The 17,938-nt window shown below is 35.7% G+C and overlaps 1 protein-coding gene across 1 annotated transcript; it reads left to right on the top strand.

The window, feature by feature from the left end:
* The first annotated feature begins 3,654 nt into the window (after window positions 1-3,654).
* Window positions 3,655-17,463, top strand: LOC134650350 (zinc finger protein 782-like). Its single transcript, XM_063505312.1, has 7 exons — window positions 3,655-3,796; window positions 4,823-5,854; window positions 6,093-6,248; window positions 7,402-7,583; window positions 14,717-14,802; window positions 16,401-16,568; window positions 17,252-17,463. Exons 1-7 carry the CDS (start codon window positions 3,686-3,688, stop codon window positions 17,458-17,460), a joined length of 1,944 nt encoding a protein of 647 aa, XP_063361382.1. The 5' UTR covers window positions 3,655-3,685; the 3' UTR covers window positions 17,461-17,463.
* Window positions 17,464-17,938: the final 475 nt, after the last annotated feature.

Here is a 17,938-nt window from a genome sequence, read left to right as displayed (position 1 = left end):
CTATGTTGCTGGATTGCTTGGAGTCAGGGGTCGGACAAAAAGTGCGGATGACGTCAAACCACTTATAGGATGATTTCAAATAGTATTTTTGATTTTCATAAACAATTATCACATATCATTTGTCAACCTCTTTATTAAACGATATCGCCACTTGAAATGAGTAAGTACGTTTTTGACTGACACATTGTCAATCAGTACGGATATGATGGTCGTTCTTGTCTACGTGACAGCGTGATAAAACGGTGTCCGTCACTTTCTTTCCCACGGTGTTAAACAGTGACAGTTATTTTATCACGTGGATAAAGATGGATAAAGCTATCCATAATAGGCTGGCTGATGAACAATAAATTGACTTCGTTATTGTTTAGCTATTGTATCTTCACGATTATATTTAGCTAAAATTTATATTTACTAATGTATAAGAAAACGCTCTAAAATGTCATCTTTACTCGAATATTGTGGAATACGGTTCGTGAGATACAGCCTGGTGACAGACGGACGGACGGACGGACAGCGGAGTCTTAGTAATAGGGTCCCGTTTTTACCCTTTGGGTACGGACGGACGGAGCGGATTAAGACTCCGCTGTCCGTCCGTCCGTCCGTCCGTCCGTCCGTCCGTCCGTCCGTCCGTCTGTCACGAGGCTGTATCTCACGAACCGTGATAGCTAGACAATTGAAATTTTCACAGATGATGTATTTCTGTTGCCGCTATAACAACAAATACTAAAAACAGAATAAAATAAAGATTTAAGTGGGGCTCCCATACAACAAACGTGATTTTTGACCGAAGTTAAGCAACGTCGGGCGGGGTCAGTACTTGGATGGGTGACCGTTTTTTTGCTTGTTTTGCTCTATTTTTTGTTGATGGTGCGGAACCCTCCGTGCGCGAGTCCGACTCGCACTTGGCCGGTTTTTATTTAAATATCTTTCGTTAAATTGAAATAATCACGATTATTTAGCAGTGGCGCTAGTGTGCACGTTGATGGGTTCTTAAAAAAACTTTATTTTATTCTACATAATAATATCTTATAATTTTCAAGGTCCGATTTTGGCTACGTAACCTTAAGATGGAAAACTTCCGTTGCTATACCACCTACCTTCGAAATGTAGGTAACTTATGTAATAATAAAACAATACCATATATTTTTAGCGTGAAATTGTACCTACACCTTTACTTGAAAATTTAACATATGATGTTAACGGTTATTTGTCAATGTGCAAAATCAACAAATGAATTATATTAACCAATCTTAAGTGGTTAACGTTTAAATAGCGGTCACACTCAACTTTGCCCCTAGTTTAGACTGTTTGCTTTTTATTTTAAACATATCACTACACAGTATACAACAAAGTCGCTTCCCGCTGTCTGTCCCTATATATGCAGATCTTTAAAACTACGCAACGGATTTTGATGCGGATTTTTGAAGTGAAAACTTCTTTAGCGGCGCTGTGCACTTTTTGTGATGGGGAAAAAATGTTAATCTCGTAACAGGTGTCAGACGGACATGTGACCTGATCGAAAAACTGTTACTTCAATGTCATTGAGTTTATCTTTATTGATTTAAATGCCATCTAGTGAGTTTCCCTCTAACTGGTATTAATATAACTCAAGTACTAACAGTGATGTGCTTAGGGGTTTCAAGTAATGCGACGAAATAACGCTAGATGGCGTTAACCTCAATTATACATAGTGCTGCAGACATTTTGCACTAATCATTGAGTTTTCAGTTCTGGCGGCAATCCGGGAGTGCAACCCGTTGTTTTTTTGAAATAGATAGAGTGATTCAAGAGGAAGGTTTATGTATAGTTTGTTAACCCGTGCGAAGTCTATAGCGACCCATAGTTTTTATATAACACAAAGTCGATTTCAGCATGTGTTCGTAAAACGTAGTTTGACCTACGATGGTAGTCGCGAGTATGTAAGGTAGGTACCAATCACTAATTTTAATAGGTACTAGCTTTAACGTACGCTTCACGGTACGATGTTGGTTTACGTTTATGTATGATTTTTCTTGGAAGTGGAAATAATCGATAATACGACGTTGCTGTGGATCGAATTTGACTTTCTATTGTTAATAATAGTAGATAGGAAGATAAAATGATCGCGAATGTATTTTTAGATGTCTAAATACTTATACGCTGAAATAATTGATTTCTTTAGGAGAAAGTTAGATTTGTGTAGGAATGAAGAAAGAACTTAAAAAAAACTATTGGCCATGGAGCTTTGGCGGCTTCGTAGTATTATTTTGATGTTGCCCAGAAAAAATATGTCGTTGTGTTATACCTAAGTAAGTCATATTCTCGTATTTTGACATATATATATATAGGTATATAGTTAGGTGCCTAATTAGAACGTCGAAAACCAAATCAAATAAATATACCTAGGTATTCAAGCAAAACTATTATTAATATACGCGCTACCACAAACTACCTAAATCGGGATCCAAATTGTACAAAAGTTCGTTGAATTCAAGACCAGATCACCATACAACTTGGATCCGAATTACAAACCCTCTATACTTCATTTATCAACACTCTTAGATGCCAGCGTAGAGTCTGTGCGGAAAGAGAAGAGTTGTGGAATTTAATACACATTCCACGACTCTTATTTTTCCAAACAGACTCTAGCTACTCGTAGATATCGATTTGCTAATGTACCTACTCGTAGTTTGATCAAAGTGAATTAGATTTAGGAACATTAGCCCGAAACGAGTTCTTCAAAAATTGTTGACATTTTATTGAAATCGATGTCATGTCAACATGCCCCAACATAGACACTGCAAACATACGGAATTCCACTACTCGGGCACCAGTCGCAATGAGACTTGTTCTCTACTCAAACAGTGGACAAATCGGTAAAAATGACGATTGCATCCAATTTTCTCTTTGGTCACATCTATTTGCACTTTCACGGGTGCTAGTTTAAAAACGTTGACCTGGTCAAATGTATGTGCTCTGCTCATCTCCCCAGTGCTCGCTACAGGTTACGGAGGCTTCTATTTGCTCTACTGTAGTATTAAAAGTGTGTCGCAGTCGCAAACATGGCGTGTTTGCATAAATTTGAGTTTGAAGCTACTCTGACCGATGAAGGAATTGACGATAGCACATTCAGACAATATGTGATTTCGATCAGATATCACCTTACAATTTAAATAAAATCAAGACTTTTAACTGCAGTTGAGGCCCTCAACTATCGTCCGACTTTGGACTACAATGTTTCACAAGGACGGTAAGTTTATAGGTTTTTTATTCGGGCTTTATTTATTCGGGTTTTTATAATGCGTAAGATTAAAACGCCCGCACGTGACTAATTTAAGTTTAATTATGAGCAGTAAAGTAACGGCAAGCGGCATACAGAATTACAGATAGGCCTACTGGCAGCTGTATGCTGTAGACTGTTTCGTAATTGTGTTCGATAATAAATGTGATATTCGGAATATATCATATTTAAAGGAGACAAGGTTTAGATCCCCAATCTTCGTACCTGCTGTACCGGTCAGCTACCAAAGTTAATTAGAAGGAATTTCGTTTGTTTTAAAAATCAATGAATCAAAAGAAATGCTACTTTATTTGATTCATGAAAGGTTCAAATTAGATTGCAGAATATCTACATTGTAATGTACATTTAGTCACAGGAGGTTAAATAATTTATTATCAATTCACTTGTATGATTTATGATCCTTAGATGTGCGAGTGGCTGTCACGCGAGGAGTGGTGTGACGTGAGCCTGCTGTGCGGCGGCCGCGCGTTCGGCGCCCACCGCGCCGTGCTTGCCAGCGTCAGCTCCTTCCTCAGGGTACTTACATCCTTCCTGTATAACATACGTAGTTGTTTAGTAACTGTATTTGACTATGCGCAATAGCTAGTCATGTATGTTGTAGCTATGTCGTGGCCAAATCATAGAATATGATCATTTTATGAAATGTCATTTTAGAATTGATCACTTGACTTTTTTATTTTTAAATATTATATAAATTGATTGTTCTTAATTGTTACCTACTCTTAATTTATTTTAGGTTAATGTTATGTTTGTCACATGTCTAAAACTTAAAATTTGATTTGTTATTTAGCATTTGTTACAAATATTTTTACGATACCCTAACATCAGGGTCCATGTGTATATATAGATGTTACATACTATGTAGTCTACTCGCATGTAATATAAATATGTACATTGGATGCAAAATAAATGGCTTTATTAATATAAATTACTAAAAGACATAGAATATAAAACTAAAACTAACTACAATTAAAATAACTAAAACTAAAAATTAAAAATACCTATCAAAATTTGGTGCCCTCGGGAGGGTGCCCAATACGCAGGCAGCGTTCCCGCGCTGGATTGCGATTGCAATTCTCTGCGTGAGAATATGCAAAATAAAGATCTATCTCTATGATGTAGGTACTTAAATGTTTCTGTATGGCCCGTGTTGCCATCGTTATCACATTGTCACTGATGGAATACATGCAGGTATAATAGATTATTGGTAAATCAGATATCGGTTACGGGTTTAAAACCAGTTATCAGGAATTGATCTAAACACACACAGAGATGAAATAACATACATTGCAAGTTAAATAAAAGCTAGTCGTTTGTTTTGACTATTTGCCGACGTTATTCTAAAAGCAAATTTGTCATTTTCAAAGCTTTTCATATTACAGAACGATGGAGTTTGTTTCTTGCTGCAATTATGTTGAAAAACTACTTGAATAAAGCCTGAATAGACCCTAAAGGCTTACAGCGCCTCATAATAAGGCAAATGCTACCGCTATTTTGCTCAGTGTTGTTCATTAAAACTAATTAGCATTCATTTTCTTTCAGCGGATCCTGCTTTCTTGTCCTATAGAAGACACGCCGACGTTAATTGTCTTGCCAGACTTCGACCTAGAAGCCTTGTCGGCTGTCCTTTATTACATATACAACGGCGAAGTCGCGATGCCGAGACAAAAGGTCGATAAGTTTTTAGATATCGTGAAAGCCATGCAAATTTTCGTCGACCGGCAATATTTGACGCAACTCTCTATTAATATTGACATTGATTATAATGTACACAAAAGCATAGCTAACGATGCCAGTGTATTTGTATTACGCTCCGAGGATGATAGTAAATCGTCACTAGTAACTTTTAGAAAACTAAATCAACACGCGGCTTCATGCAATACAAAAGGTGCTACAGATTATAAAGACTGTATACAAGCGTCTCGGAATCAGAATGAACAGTTTAAGCCCGTTTTGGGAAATCTGCAATCGTCGCATGAAGACCGACAAAGAGACTATTTTCTACGTGATTCATTTATGGAGACATATCCTCGAAACCGTAACGCTAACGGTCGGGCGGCGGGCGTGCCAGCAATACCAAACAGATGCTATCGTTCCCCGGCATCTCTGTTCTTGACGAATGCAAATGTGAATGGATCTTTTAGCCCTGACACGGTGAATTCGCCATCCGATGGTGCATCTAGTCAAATGCCTTATAATTTAAGATTAACAAGTAAACTACACCAGGATAACGTGATCATAACGGAGCTCAATAGAAAATTGTCGAATTTAAGTAACCTTTGGATGGGGCCAGTATGTTCGTCATCTTCTATGGAAACGTTGCGGAATAATTCTAAACATAAGTCGTATTTAGATCTTAGCATAGTACAGACAGCTCACACAGCTATGCCGACATCAGTTGCAAACAATTATGTGACGAAGGCAGATTGCATGGGGATAAAAGTTGAAAAAAGCATATCATATAATATCCAGCATAAGGTGGCGATCTTAAATAAAGCCTTGGATAGTCCCTGGTGTCCTCGATTACCTAACAGCTTCAGACCCTTTCGAAGAAAAGGACCCAGTTTGAATGGTGTAAGTTTTTAATAACGACGAAATAAATGAATTTCCTTCAAATTATGCATTTTGAATATATTTTTTTTTCATTTAACTTTTAAACATTAGTAATATAATTGCAGGTAAGGAAATTACCTATCATATATATTTTTTTTCTTTTTTCGACTTCAATTGATCGTATGATTTGTTAACAACTTTTTTTTTATTTGAAACAATGCTGTTATCAATCTATAAAACATCATACTTAATGTTTCAGCATTTTCCAAATGATAGTAATAACAACGTTCATATCATACCTACAATACTGAAAGATGAACATTTAGAGAGTCAGTCAGATCTATGTAATAGTGACCATTTCATACCGAAGACAATTTCATCTCCTGAGGAAAGCAAATACCCCGATAATAATCAGGTAAGTTTAAGATTTAATGTTAAAACCATTAAAAAATTGTCGAAAGACGCCTAACACTAAATGAATAGCAACCATACTCCAAATGTGAAGTGCTATGTTCAAATCTCTATTTCCATGGTAATTTTTTTTAACCCTTAAATGCATGACTTTTCTTTTTGCCCGAAATTAATATATGTATCACATAATTATTTTCCGATTCTAGGAAAAATAGTAAAAAAAATATAACTTCGATTTTCACTGCGAAATCAGTGTTAGAAGTTGAATTGGCTAAATCATATTTATGTAAATATGTAATTTTCAGTTCTATATATATGAAATTCTTTACTACCATTAGAAAGGTACACTATTTGTGATATACCTATGATAAAGTTAGTAAATATAAAATAATTACAAACCCCGAAAAATCTGCCCAAAATCACATACTAAAAATCATCAACTTCCAGGTTTTTCTAAGTTTTCCGACATTTCGTCTATAAACAAATGTAATTTTTATAAATTAAAATACTGCGTAAATGTATGTAATAATTCGGAAAGTTTATTAGTTTTACTATTGAAATAATATACAGGAACAAATAGAATTTGATTAACCATTAATCTGTGAGCTGTCTAATGGTTTGTAGACATTTGGCAACACTATGCATTTAAGGGTTAAAGATTTCCGGCGAATCATGATAGATATTTATTACGTACCTAATTAATTATTTAAGAAAAGAATGGGTTACAAGGTAATCAATAATGCAGATATCTTCTACCTTGAGCCCTTAATCATCTACATAGGATACCAACTACGCGAAGACAACTGAAATAATAAAATATTTGAGGAGAAAATTTTATTTTTAGTTGATAATACAATAAAAAGAACATTCTTCGTAGGGCTTATTTTAAGCACCTATTGATTTAACTTTCTTTTTAATACGATGGAAAAACAAGCCTGCAGTCTAAAACAAAAGTAGCATATCTACCTTACGATTTAAAACCTTGTAATTTACCTAAAAAATCTCTTTACCTTTATTTACCTAAAAAGGCTCTATCATGATAAAATGAAATGTTATAAACGAAAGAAACAGTGAGTAGGGCCTTGGGTGCCCAGGATAGGAGTCGAACCACCCGCATACTCTATACAACAGAGTACTAAGTTATGAATATCTTTCAGCAACCGCCAACTCGCAGCCGCTACGCCTGCAACGAGTGTGGCAAGACCTTCTCACAGCTGCGGAACTTCAAGTACCACATGTCGGTGCACCGCGGCACCCGCGAGTTCGCCGCCTCCTGTGCCGTGTGCGGCAAGTCTTTCAACGACCGCGGGTACCTCAGTAGCCACATGAAGATACACAGGTCAGTGCGGCTATTTTAGATATTCTGCCGTATTCGAACTTCAAGATATTCACAAGAGACGACACGTACTAGACCCATTCTAGATACGTTATAGTTTAGATTTCAACTAGTTCTCTTTTGCAGCGCAATTCGGGCAACCAATGTAACTTTTACGATAGATCGTGTTAGATATCTATTAGATGTGAATTAGATCTCTAAGTGATATCTTGAGGAAATCGTTCAAGAGTATCTCCAGAATCGCGGAAATGTCAAATTTGACAGGTTATATCTTAAACATATCGTTATCGTATCTTGGTGATGTCTAAAAGATATCTAATAGATGTCTATTACAAAATCCGAATCGGGCCCACAGTAAATAAGCCCGCTTACCACATTCATTGCCAACGCGAGCTACGCGCTACGAGTGTAGCCGATGACACATATTTTCCACTTTGTAGCGAAAACCCGTATAGCGGGTCCCTGGCAGTGAATGTGTTGACAAGATTCTGAAGATCCACACTTTATTCTTTGAAAAAGGTATTAAGCGTGAAAAAAATACTATCAAAACAAGTTGCAGGAATTGGCGTATTAGGTAGGTATACGTGGGAAATCTTATTTTGCGGATTTTACTTTACACTCCAGAGCCTCTACCATCAGTTGCCTGAGTATTTCTCACTTACTTTATGTGAATAAACGTGCCTTATGTCACGTTTTACGTTTCTTTACGGTCTAATGTGCCTAACTTCACTCCACTAGAAACGATACTGTCCCTTTCTAAGTATACTAAAAACAGTGTTAGAATTATATCGGAGGATTGTACAGCGCCCCTAGGAGTCACCTAAAGAACTAAATATCAAAGTAACCTACCGAAAACATCGAAGTTTGCAAATAGCGGGCATCTTTCTCTGTCAGTCTAATTACTCCTTAATTAGAGTAAAAGAGAAGCATGCCCGCATATTGCGAACTGTGAAATGTTTTAGCTGTTTCTATGGTTTCTAATAGGGTGATCAAAAACATAAATGTGAAATGAGAGCCAAGTCCAATATTTAGAATATGCCTCGGTGTTGATTTTGCGGAAAAAAGAATTGATATCTATATGGGTGCCAAGTTCTAGTTCGCTTGTGATGTAATTAAAGTTCAGGATTTTACTTGACTAGTTTTTACGTACACGCTATATTATATTTGTCTATGTTACTTTTCTAAGAATTTAGTTTGTTGGTATAAAAACTAAACAAGACAAATCCTGAACTTTAATTTCATCCCAAGCGAACTAGGACTTGTACCCAGGGTAATTCGCCAGTGACTGGCTAGCTGGCCACCTTAAACTAATGATGAATTCTATTCATCTATAAACAGAATTCAATTTAGTATAGTTTCAATAACTGGTCAGCTTTCAATAACTGGCCACCTAATACTAAAATGAATTCTGTTTATACGTGAATATAATTCATTTTTAGTTTAGGGCCAGTAACTGGCAAAATACCCCGTATAGGTATAGATTTCAATTCGTTTTCCGGCGAAGTCAACAACGACGCATATTTTTTATAAGTAGCTAGTATTGAACTTGACTCTCATTTCAAATTATTTTATGTTTTTGATGCATTATCATTACTTTTTGTACAGAAATTATTAGTATTCACCATAGTTGATTTCGAAACTAACATTTATTTCTATTTAACAATTATTTCTAGTTAATATAACACATAGCCGCTGAGTCGCCAGTTCTCTTTTAAACTTGGCTTGACACGCTACCCGCCATTCTTGAATTTGTGCGAGCTATTTTGTCACTTTTTACAGATTCAACATTCATTCTACAATTTTTAAAGATTTGACGTTGCCATAGTTACGAAAATATTAAACATATCAATGTTAGTAAACAATGTATAAACAGTGCTGTGTTCAAGGAAAAAATGAAAAATAATATATGATAAATACGTAAACACCATTAATAATCGTGTTAGAATTATACCTTTGCGTGTTAAAAAATATGAAGCAAATTATACGGGCTACTTTTGGCTACATAAATAAGATTATTATGTACTTATGTTGAAAATAGTACACACGTGAGAAGAAATCTGTATTAAAATAGGTATGTATATATGTTAGGTCTTGCCCTGGCCTCGTTTTGTGTAGGTTGCTGTACGTGCCGGCGTACTAAGTAAGTAACATTATACGGCCTTAACAGCGATCTAAATTTTATGGTACCTAAATGATCTCGATCTTAGCACTTTCAGTGCCAAGCGCCCCTTCCCAATACAAAATGAACCCACTCAGCGGGTTTTTGGGCAGTGAATGTGTTAAACCTTATTTTAATTTTCAGATTGTGAACTACCAGCAAAAAATGTTAAGTTTTATATTTCCTGTTGCCAAACTGACGAGACATGAAACATCATCACCACACACATGAAACATCGAACTGAACTTGAACATCGGGAAATAATATATAGGTAGTAAAGAAAAATAAATAAACTCACAGAACATTTGTATGTTTTATTTTATTTAAGATATAAAATAATAGGTAATAATATAAAAAATACGTAAGAACTCTCTCTGTGTACATATAAACAACAGGTCTTGCAGTAAGTATTATGTATATTGTGTTACTATGTGGTATGTGCACCCGGCAACAACAACACAACATGTCTATGTACCGCTCCTTGACATCATCATCTTCCTCAAGTTGTTGTCCCGGCATTTAGCGACTTGCCAACTAATCACTTCTACAATGCATACAACAATGAACGATTTGCTTGCACGCATGTACCGCTGGATGCCATCCGGGTTTGTATGGAAATGTTGTTTTCAATCATAGGTTCATGCCTAAAAGCAAAAACTGCTCGTAAGTAATGTGATCTTTGCAAATGTACTTAACTAAACAGTAGAAATAGGAGTAAATATAACTCATTACCTTTGTATCAAATCAGCCTTTTTTCGAGCTACTAATTGATTTATTCCGTATTAGTTTTGCCTGGAGTTCACGTAACTCTTATAAATAAATACATACTACGTTGAAAATTGCAAAGATAATCGTGAAAAATATGTTTATTTGTTGTGTTTACAAGTTGAAAGAAATGTAACGTCGAAAACGCACGTATTTTTCGATGACATCTGTCACGTTTATTCGCGTAAACGGCGTAAAGTAATTAACTTGTATAATTCTGGCTCAGTTTTCTTTATATAGTTAGAAAGAGAGCGTTTTAGGTGTGAAGTTAGGCATGGATAGAAAACTTACGTAAAAACGTTAGGAACTCATGGTACCAGTTGAAATTTTTAGTTCTTTAAGTGACCGGTAGAGGCACTGTACAAATACTCCATACATTTTCCTTAACGTTCTCACTATCGACTGTCATTTACGGAACTCATGGTAGTGCTTCAGGGGGCCGATTTTTGAATTTCGATCGCTCGATTTCGTCACTCGAAAATCGGTGGAAAACGGCGAAATGCTAATTTTTGAAATACGAGCGATCGAAATTTGGAATCTATTGGTATTGACCACTCGATTTCAATTCTATTAGTAGAATTTAAATGCCTAGTAGTGGATATATTAATTAACGAAATACACGAAATCGAGTGGTCGAAATTCAAAAATCGGCCCCCTGAGCAATGAAAACGGGCCACTTTGTTTATCTATCTTCTATCTATCTATATATATAAATGCAAGTGTCCTGACTGACTGACTGACTGACTGACTGACTGACTGATTCATCAACGCAGAGCCGAAACTACAAAAGCTAGAAAGTTGAAATTTGCACACTAGGTTGCATTTGTAAAGTGTACAAGAGATAAGAAGCGATTTTGAAAAATTCAACCCCTAAGGGGGTTAAAAAGGGGATGAAAGGTTGTATGGGGTTCAAGTTTTAGTTTAAGCTAGGAATTTGAAACTTTGTGAAAATGTATTATATTAAAAAACAAGAAAACTAATTTCAGCGTTTTCGAAAATTCATCCCCCAAGGTGGTGAAAAAGGGGTTGAAAGTTTGTATGGAGATCAAATATTTTTGTGAGTGTGGGACGTGAAACTTTGTATATGGGTATGTTATTATAAGACAGTAAAAGTAATTTCAGCGTTTTTGAAAATTCATCCCCTAACAGGGTTAAAAAGGGGTTGAAAGCTTGAATCCATTACAAATGCTTTGAAACTTCTTAGAAAGGTATAATAGCCGATTACAAAAAACAGTAATTGCGACGTTTTAGGAAATTCAACCCCTAAGGGGGTAAAAAAGGGGATGAAACTTTGTCTTGGGGTGCAAATTTTATTTTAAGCTAGGACCTTGAAACTTTGCAAAAAGGTATTAAATTAAAAAACGAGAAAACTAATTTCAGCGTTTTTATAAATTCATCCCCCGAGGTGGTGAAAAAGGGTTGAAAATTTGTACGGAGATCAAATATTATTGAGAGTGTGGGACTTCAATCTTTGTATAAAGCCATATTAATAGATCTCAAGAAAAGTAATTTCAGCGTTTTTAAAAATTCATCCCTTAAAAGGGTTAAAAAGGGGATGAAAGGTTGTATGGGGTTCAAGATTTATTTTAAGCTAGGAATTTGAAACTTTGTAAAAATGTATTAAATTAAAAAATAAGGAAATTAAATTCAGCGTTTTCGAAAATTCATCCCCCAAGGTGGTAAAAAAAGGGTTGAAAGTTTGTATGGAGATTAAATATTTTTGTGAGTGTGGGACTTGAAACTTTGTATATGGGTATATTATTATAAGACAAGAAAAGTAATTTCAGTGTTTTTAAAAATTCATCCTCTAACAGGGTTAAAAAGAGGTTGAAAGTTTGAATCCATTACAAACGCTTTGAAACTTTTTAGAAAGGCATAATAGCCGATTGCAAAAAAAAGGAATTGCGACGTTTTAGGAAATTCAACTCCTAAGGGGGTAAAAAAGGGGATGAGACTTTGTCTTTGGGTGCAAATTTTATTTTAAGCTAGGACCTTGAAACTTCGCAAAAAGGTATGAAATTAAAAAACAACAAAACTTATTTCAGTGTTTTTAAAAATTCATCCCCCGAGGTGGTGAAAAAGGGGTTGAAAGTTTGTACGGAGATCAAATATTTTTTAGAGTGCGGGACTTCAATCTTTGTATAAAGCCATATTATTAGATCTCAAGAAAAGTAATTTCAGCGTTTCCAAAAATTCATCCCTTAAAAGGGTTAAAAGGGGGTTGAAAGATTGTATGGGGTTCAAGTTTTAGTTTAAGCTAGGAATTTTAAACTTTGTGAAAATGTATTATATTAAAAAACAAGAAAACTAATTTCAGCGTTTTCGAAAATTCATCCCCCAAGGTGGTGAAAAAGGGGTTGAAAGTTTGTATGGAGATCAAATATTTTTGTGAGTGTGGGACTTGAAACTTTGTATATGGGTATATTATTATAAGACAGGAAAAGTAATTTCAGCGTTTTTGAAAATTCATCCCCTAACAGGGTTAAAAAGGGGTTGAAAGTTTGAATCCATTACAAATGCTTTGAAACTTTTTAGAAAGGCATAATAGCCGATTGCAAAAAAAAGGAATTGCGACGTTTTAGGAAATTCAACCCCTAAGGGGGTAAAAAAGGGGATGAAAATCTGTCTTGGGGTGCAAATTTTATTTTAAGCTAGGACCTTGAAACTTCGTAAAAAGGTATGAAATTAAAAAACAACAAATAATTTCAGTGTTTTTAAAAATTCATCCCCCGAGGTGGTGAAAAAGGGGTTGAAAGTTTGTACGGAGATCAAATATTTTTTAGAGTGCGGGACTTGAATCTTTGTATAAAGCCATATTATTAGATCTCAAGAAAAGTTATTTCAGCGTTTACAAAAATTCATCCCTTATAAGGGTTAAAAAGGGGTTGAAAGATTGTATAGGGTTTAAATTTTTTTAAGCTACGAATTTGTAACTTCGTAAAAAGTTATTTCATTAAAAGAGAAGTTTTTAAAAATTCATCCCCTGTAAGGATCCAAAAGGGGTTGAAAGTCTGTATAGGGTTCAAATTTTATTTAAAGCTAGGAACTTGAAACTTCGTAAAAAGGTATTTTATTAAAAAACAAAAAACCCTATTCAGCGATTTTAAAAATTCATCCCCCGAGGAGGTGAAAAGGGGTTGAAAGTTTGTATGGAGATCAAATATTTTTGAGAGTGCGGGACTTAAATCTTTGTATAAAGCCATATTATTAGAACACAAGAAAACTAATTTCAGCGTTTTTAAAAATTCATCCCATAACAGGGTTAAAAAGGGGTAGAAAGATTGTATAGGTTATAATTTTATTTAAAGCTAGGAACTTGAAGCTTTGTAAAAATGTAAAGGTAAAGAAAACTAATTTCAGAGTCTTTGATAATTCATCCCCCAAGGTGGTGAAGGGGGTCAAAAATTTGTATGGAACCCAAATATTTATTTGAGTGCGGGACTTGAATCGTTGTATAAAGGCATATTATTACAATACAAGAAAAGTAATTTCAGCGTTTTTAAAAATTCATCCCCTAAAAGTTTAAACAGGGGTTGAGAGTTGGTAGAGGGTTCAAATTTTATTTAAAGCTAGGAACTTCAAACTTCGTAAATAGGTAGTTAGGTAGTAGGTTTTATTAAATAGTGGACTTGAAAATCTTCTGCGGGTTGAGAGAGATTATATCGAGAACAATTTTATTCAGTTAGGGGCCTTCGTAGCCAGGTTGTGAAAGACAAATCTCATGCGTTGTATAATAATTAACAAATGATTAACCGTCCCTACTGCTATCTTTTGCTGCATAATGTTCTAAAGCTAAACTAATGTAGAATGTATAACCACCAATATACAAATCCACGCGTACGAAGTCGCGGGCAACAGCTAGTATAAAATAATAAAACCAAATTGAGTACCTTTGGAATTTAAAGTTAGATAAAAACATTTACAGTACATATGGCCCTATTTTTACGCACTAGTGGGTAAAATAGCACTTTTCGTGCGATGTCAAAAGTTTAAAGGGCCATATGTACTGTAAAACGTTGTTCGATACACGTGCGAATAGGTAATTCGCAACTCGTGTCGATTTAAAACACTCCCTTCGGTCGTGTTTTAATTTAGCGCCACTCGTTTTGAATTTCCTCTTTTTCGCACTTGTTTCGAAAATAACTATTCTATTCTATTCTATCATGGTCAAAGTTACTCATTATTATATTTCAATACATTATTTTCTTTTCAGGAACCGCAAGGAATACAAATGTTCGCAATGTCCGAAATCCTTCAATCAACGAGTCGCGTACAACATGCATGTGCGAATACACACAGGCTAGTATCCTAATATTAATTTACGTTTTCCGTCACGTTTTCGTATAGGTACTTTATCCAGGAGGCGTATTCCGATTGTAATTACAGGTTATGAATTTGGATTTATTATGGACATTACGAGTAATCTGTCAAGGTCAAAAGTGAGCGAGTTTCTGGTAGAAGATCAAGTTCATAACCTGTTATTGCAATCAGAATACGCCTCCAGGGCCTAAGCCTTTGGCAAGCCGCTTAATTAATGAATATTAACTGATAATTGTAACTAAATTGGGTGTTAATTAATATTCATAAACGGTTCAGTCACTTATAGGGTCTGTTTACATATTGATTAGTGTTTAGTGCGAGTTCGTACCTACATTAAAGGCAAGTAGCAAAATGTATGATCTCACGCGAAACACTACTTAATCATTAATCAAGGCAAATGCAACAAATGTAAACACGGGCCTAGCTAAAAAATAAGTGACAATCGCGAATAAAAACGCAAATCGAAACAAATAATTTATGGAAATGATTACTTGATTTTTCTTCGCATTTGCAAAGTAACATATTCATACGATAACGTTATCAAATTAAATATCTGCTTAATACACGACCGCAGCTGCCGGTTTACTCTTTCTAATTCTAGATAAGAGTACACATGTAAATAAGTACAATGAATGCAATCACTAAGTTAGTTCAGGCCACAGCCGCTAGTTTTTCCTCGAATGCGTTGCACTTTTCCCTCCCGCGCCGCGCCGCTCGTCACACTTCAACGAGTTTCGCTTTCACCGCGAGGCAGCATCTAAGTCTTGTATCTAGGTAGATTTTATGATACTTACAGTATTTATAGGCTCGGTGCATGACTTTTTCCATGATTCGTGTTTAGTACTGGCTGGAGTACTTTACCTAAATGTAAACAATTGCTTGTGAACTAAATGAAAATCTATAATTAGGTAAATACATTCTCTTATTACGTCGTAAAAACAAATTTACGTACCTAAATAACATCGTGATTTTATTTTTTGACAGTACCAATACGTTTTAAGGTTTAGGAAACAGCGACTACTATTTTTTATTTCCTTAATTTTAATTTTACAAAAAGCACTTTTTTCATGTTGGGAAATCACAATGATAAAAAAACTCTACCCTATTTAGAAACCTTCAAACGTACATTAAATTTGATTTTAAAATATCGTCGGGTGACAAGTAAAAGTCACTAACTAACACCATTGAAATTATTGGACAATAAACCGTGTTACAAGTGTAATAAAGTGCATTGTTACTTTAATTTTTTGATAGTCCTTAGTGACTTTTACTTGTCACCCGACGATATGATATATTTTGAAATGTAATATGTATCAGGTAGGTATATAATTATTAGATGGCCATGTCTGGCATACGTACAGTCAATGAATTTAGCTTCCGTCAATTTCGTACCTTGTCATTTCATACAGTGACAAATTGACAATAGTATGAGGCATGTATGAGGTCACTAGCGACTTTCATATTGATTGTCACGCTGACAAGATACAAAATCGTATCGAAATGAAATTATTTGACTGTACATAGATCACCAAAAACCACACAACAGCATTTAAAACAACAACATATATTGATTTCAGGAGTGAAGCCTCACGTTTGCCCCACGTGTGGCAAGGCGTTTTCTCGCAAGATGCTTCTGAAACAGCACCAACGCACACACTCCGGGGAGCGGCCCTACGCCTGTCCACACTGCGAGAAGCGCTTTGCTGATCGATCTAACATGACCTTGCATCTTCGGCTTCATACAGGTATGAATTTGAATATGATGCTTCCAAAGGACATGCTGCGGAAGGTATTTCTGGTCCAGAAATGTCACTGTTGAAAGATAAAAGATCAAATCCATAACAGTTTCAGATAAGAAATTAAAATCAGAATCGACCTCCTAGTCATACTGCGTTATAGCCATGTGTTTCTTGGAAAAAATGCCTATCATTTGATATTTACCACTACGAGTAAAAAATTGGTTTAATATCAATAAAGTCTAATTTTCTTCTGGCTTGGTACTTACAAAATTTTGTAAAATCTGATGCTTAAATAATAATAAATAATAAATAAATTGGGGGACATCTTACACAGATCAACCTAGCCCTAAACTAAGCAAAGCTTGTACTATGGGTACTAGGCGACGATATACATACTTATATAGATATATACATACTTATATACATAGAAAACATCCATGACTCCGGAACAAATATTAGTGTTCATCACACAAATAAATGCCCTTACCGGCATTCGAACCCAGGACCATCGGCTAAGGCTTAGCAGGCAGGGTCACTACAACAGCTTGGTCCGAACCTTGGGTTATCTTAGCTGAGCAGACTCTGAGCTCCTTTAGAATGTGTCTGAGCAAGCCTTTAGATTAGGAGGAGTTAACCAAAGAGAATATAACCACTAGAGTTAACTAATAGTTTATTTTGATTTTTTGCAGGCGTAAAGCCCTTCAAATGCCCGATGTGTCCCAAATCGTTCACAAAAAAGCATCATCTCAAGTCGCACGTCAACTTTCACACCGGGGCTAAGCCATATTCCTGTCCAAGGTGCAGTTTAGCCTTCACGCAGTCTTCAAATATGAGGACCCATTTAAAGAGATGCACTGCCCCAGAACCTACTACTGGAACTTCGGAGAACTCAACATAATCATGTAACGGGAACCTTTTGGGGCCGATGAAGGCTGCCAAGTACCTACAGCACCCCGAGCACATGATTGGCGCGACAGTATCTCGCGGCGACATAGACTACCCGGCTTTTTCAAACAACATTAATAAAAGAGGGACGGGTAGTCTATCTCGCCGCGAGATACTGTCGCGCCAATCATGTGCTAGCCCGGCTGGTTGTTATATTGAATGCATTTGGCAATAGGAGATAGAGAGAGGTATACCAGTTCAAGAAACTTGGAATCACACTCCCGTCCTGATATCCTTTCCTATTTGCATCCCGAAGGAACCCAGGGACGGCTTGACTGCCTTCACCTTTTCCTGGTATATTTAATGTATAAGTATAATATTATGATACTTACTTCCATCTTTTTATCTGCAAATTGTGTTTTCGTGTCAGGAATAAAAGTATTTCTGAAAGCTATCACGTAATACCGTATGTTAAGGTATAATAAAGTTCA

Source organism: Cydia amplana, chromosome 8, assembly GCF_948474715.1.
Source record: "Cydia amplana chromosome 8, ilCydAmpl1.1, whole genome shotgun sequence".
NCBI lineage: Eukaryota > Metazoa > Arthropoda > Insecta > Lepidoptera > Tortricidae > Cydia > Cydia amplana.
This window is presented reverse-complemented; position numbering and strand designations above follow the sequence as displayed.

Coding starts and splice junctions, on each gene's coding strand:
- LOC134650350 (XM_063505312.1), top strand. CDS start 3,686: ATGTGCGAGTGGCTGTCACGCGAGGAGTGGTGTGACGTGAGCCTGCTG. Junction 7,584..14,716: donor AGCCACATGAAGATACACAG/GTCAGTGCGGCT, acceptor TTTTCTTTTCAG/GAACCGCAAGGAATACAAAT. Junction 16,569..17,251: donor GCATCTTCGGCTTCATACAG/GTATGAATTTGA, acceptor GATTTTTTGCAG/GCGTAAAGCCCTTCAAATGC.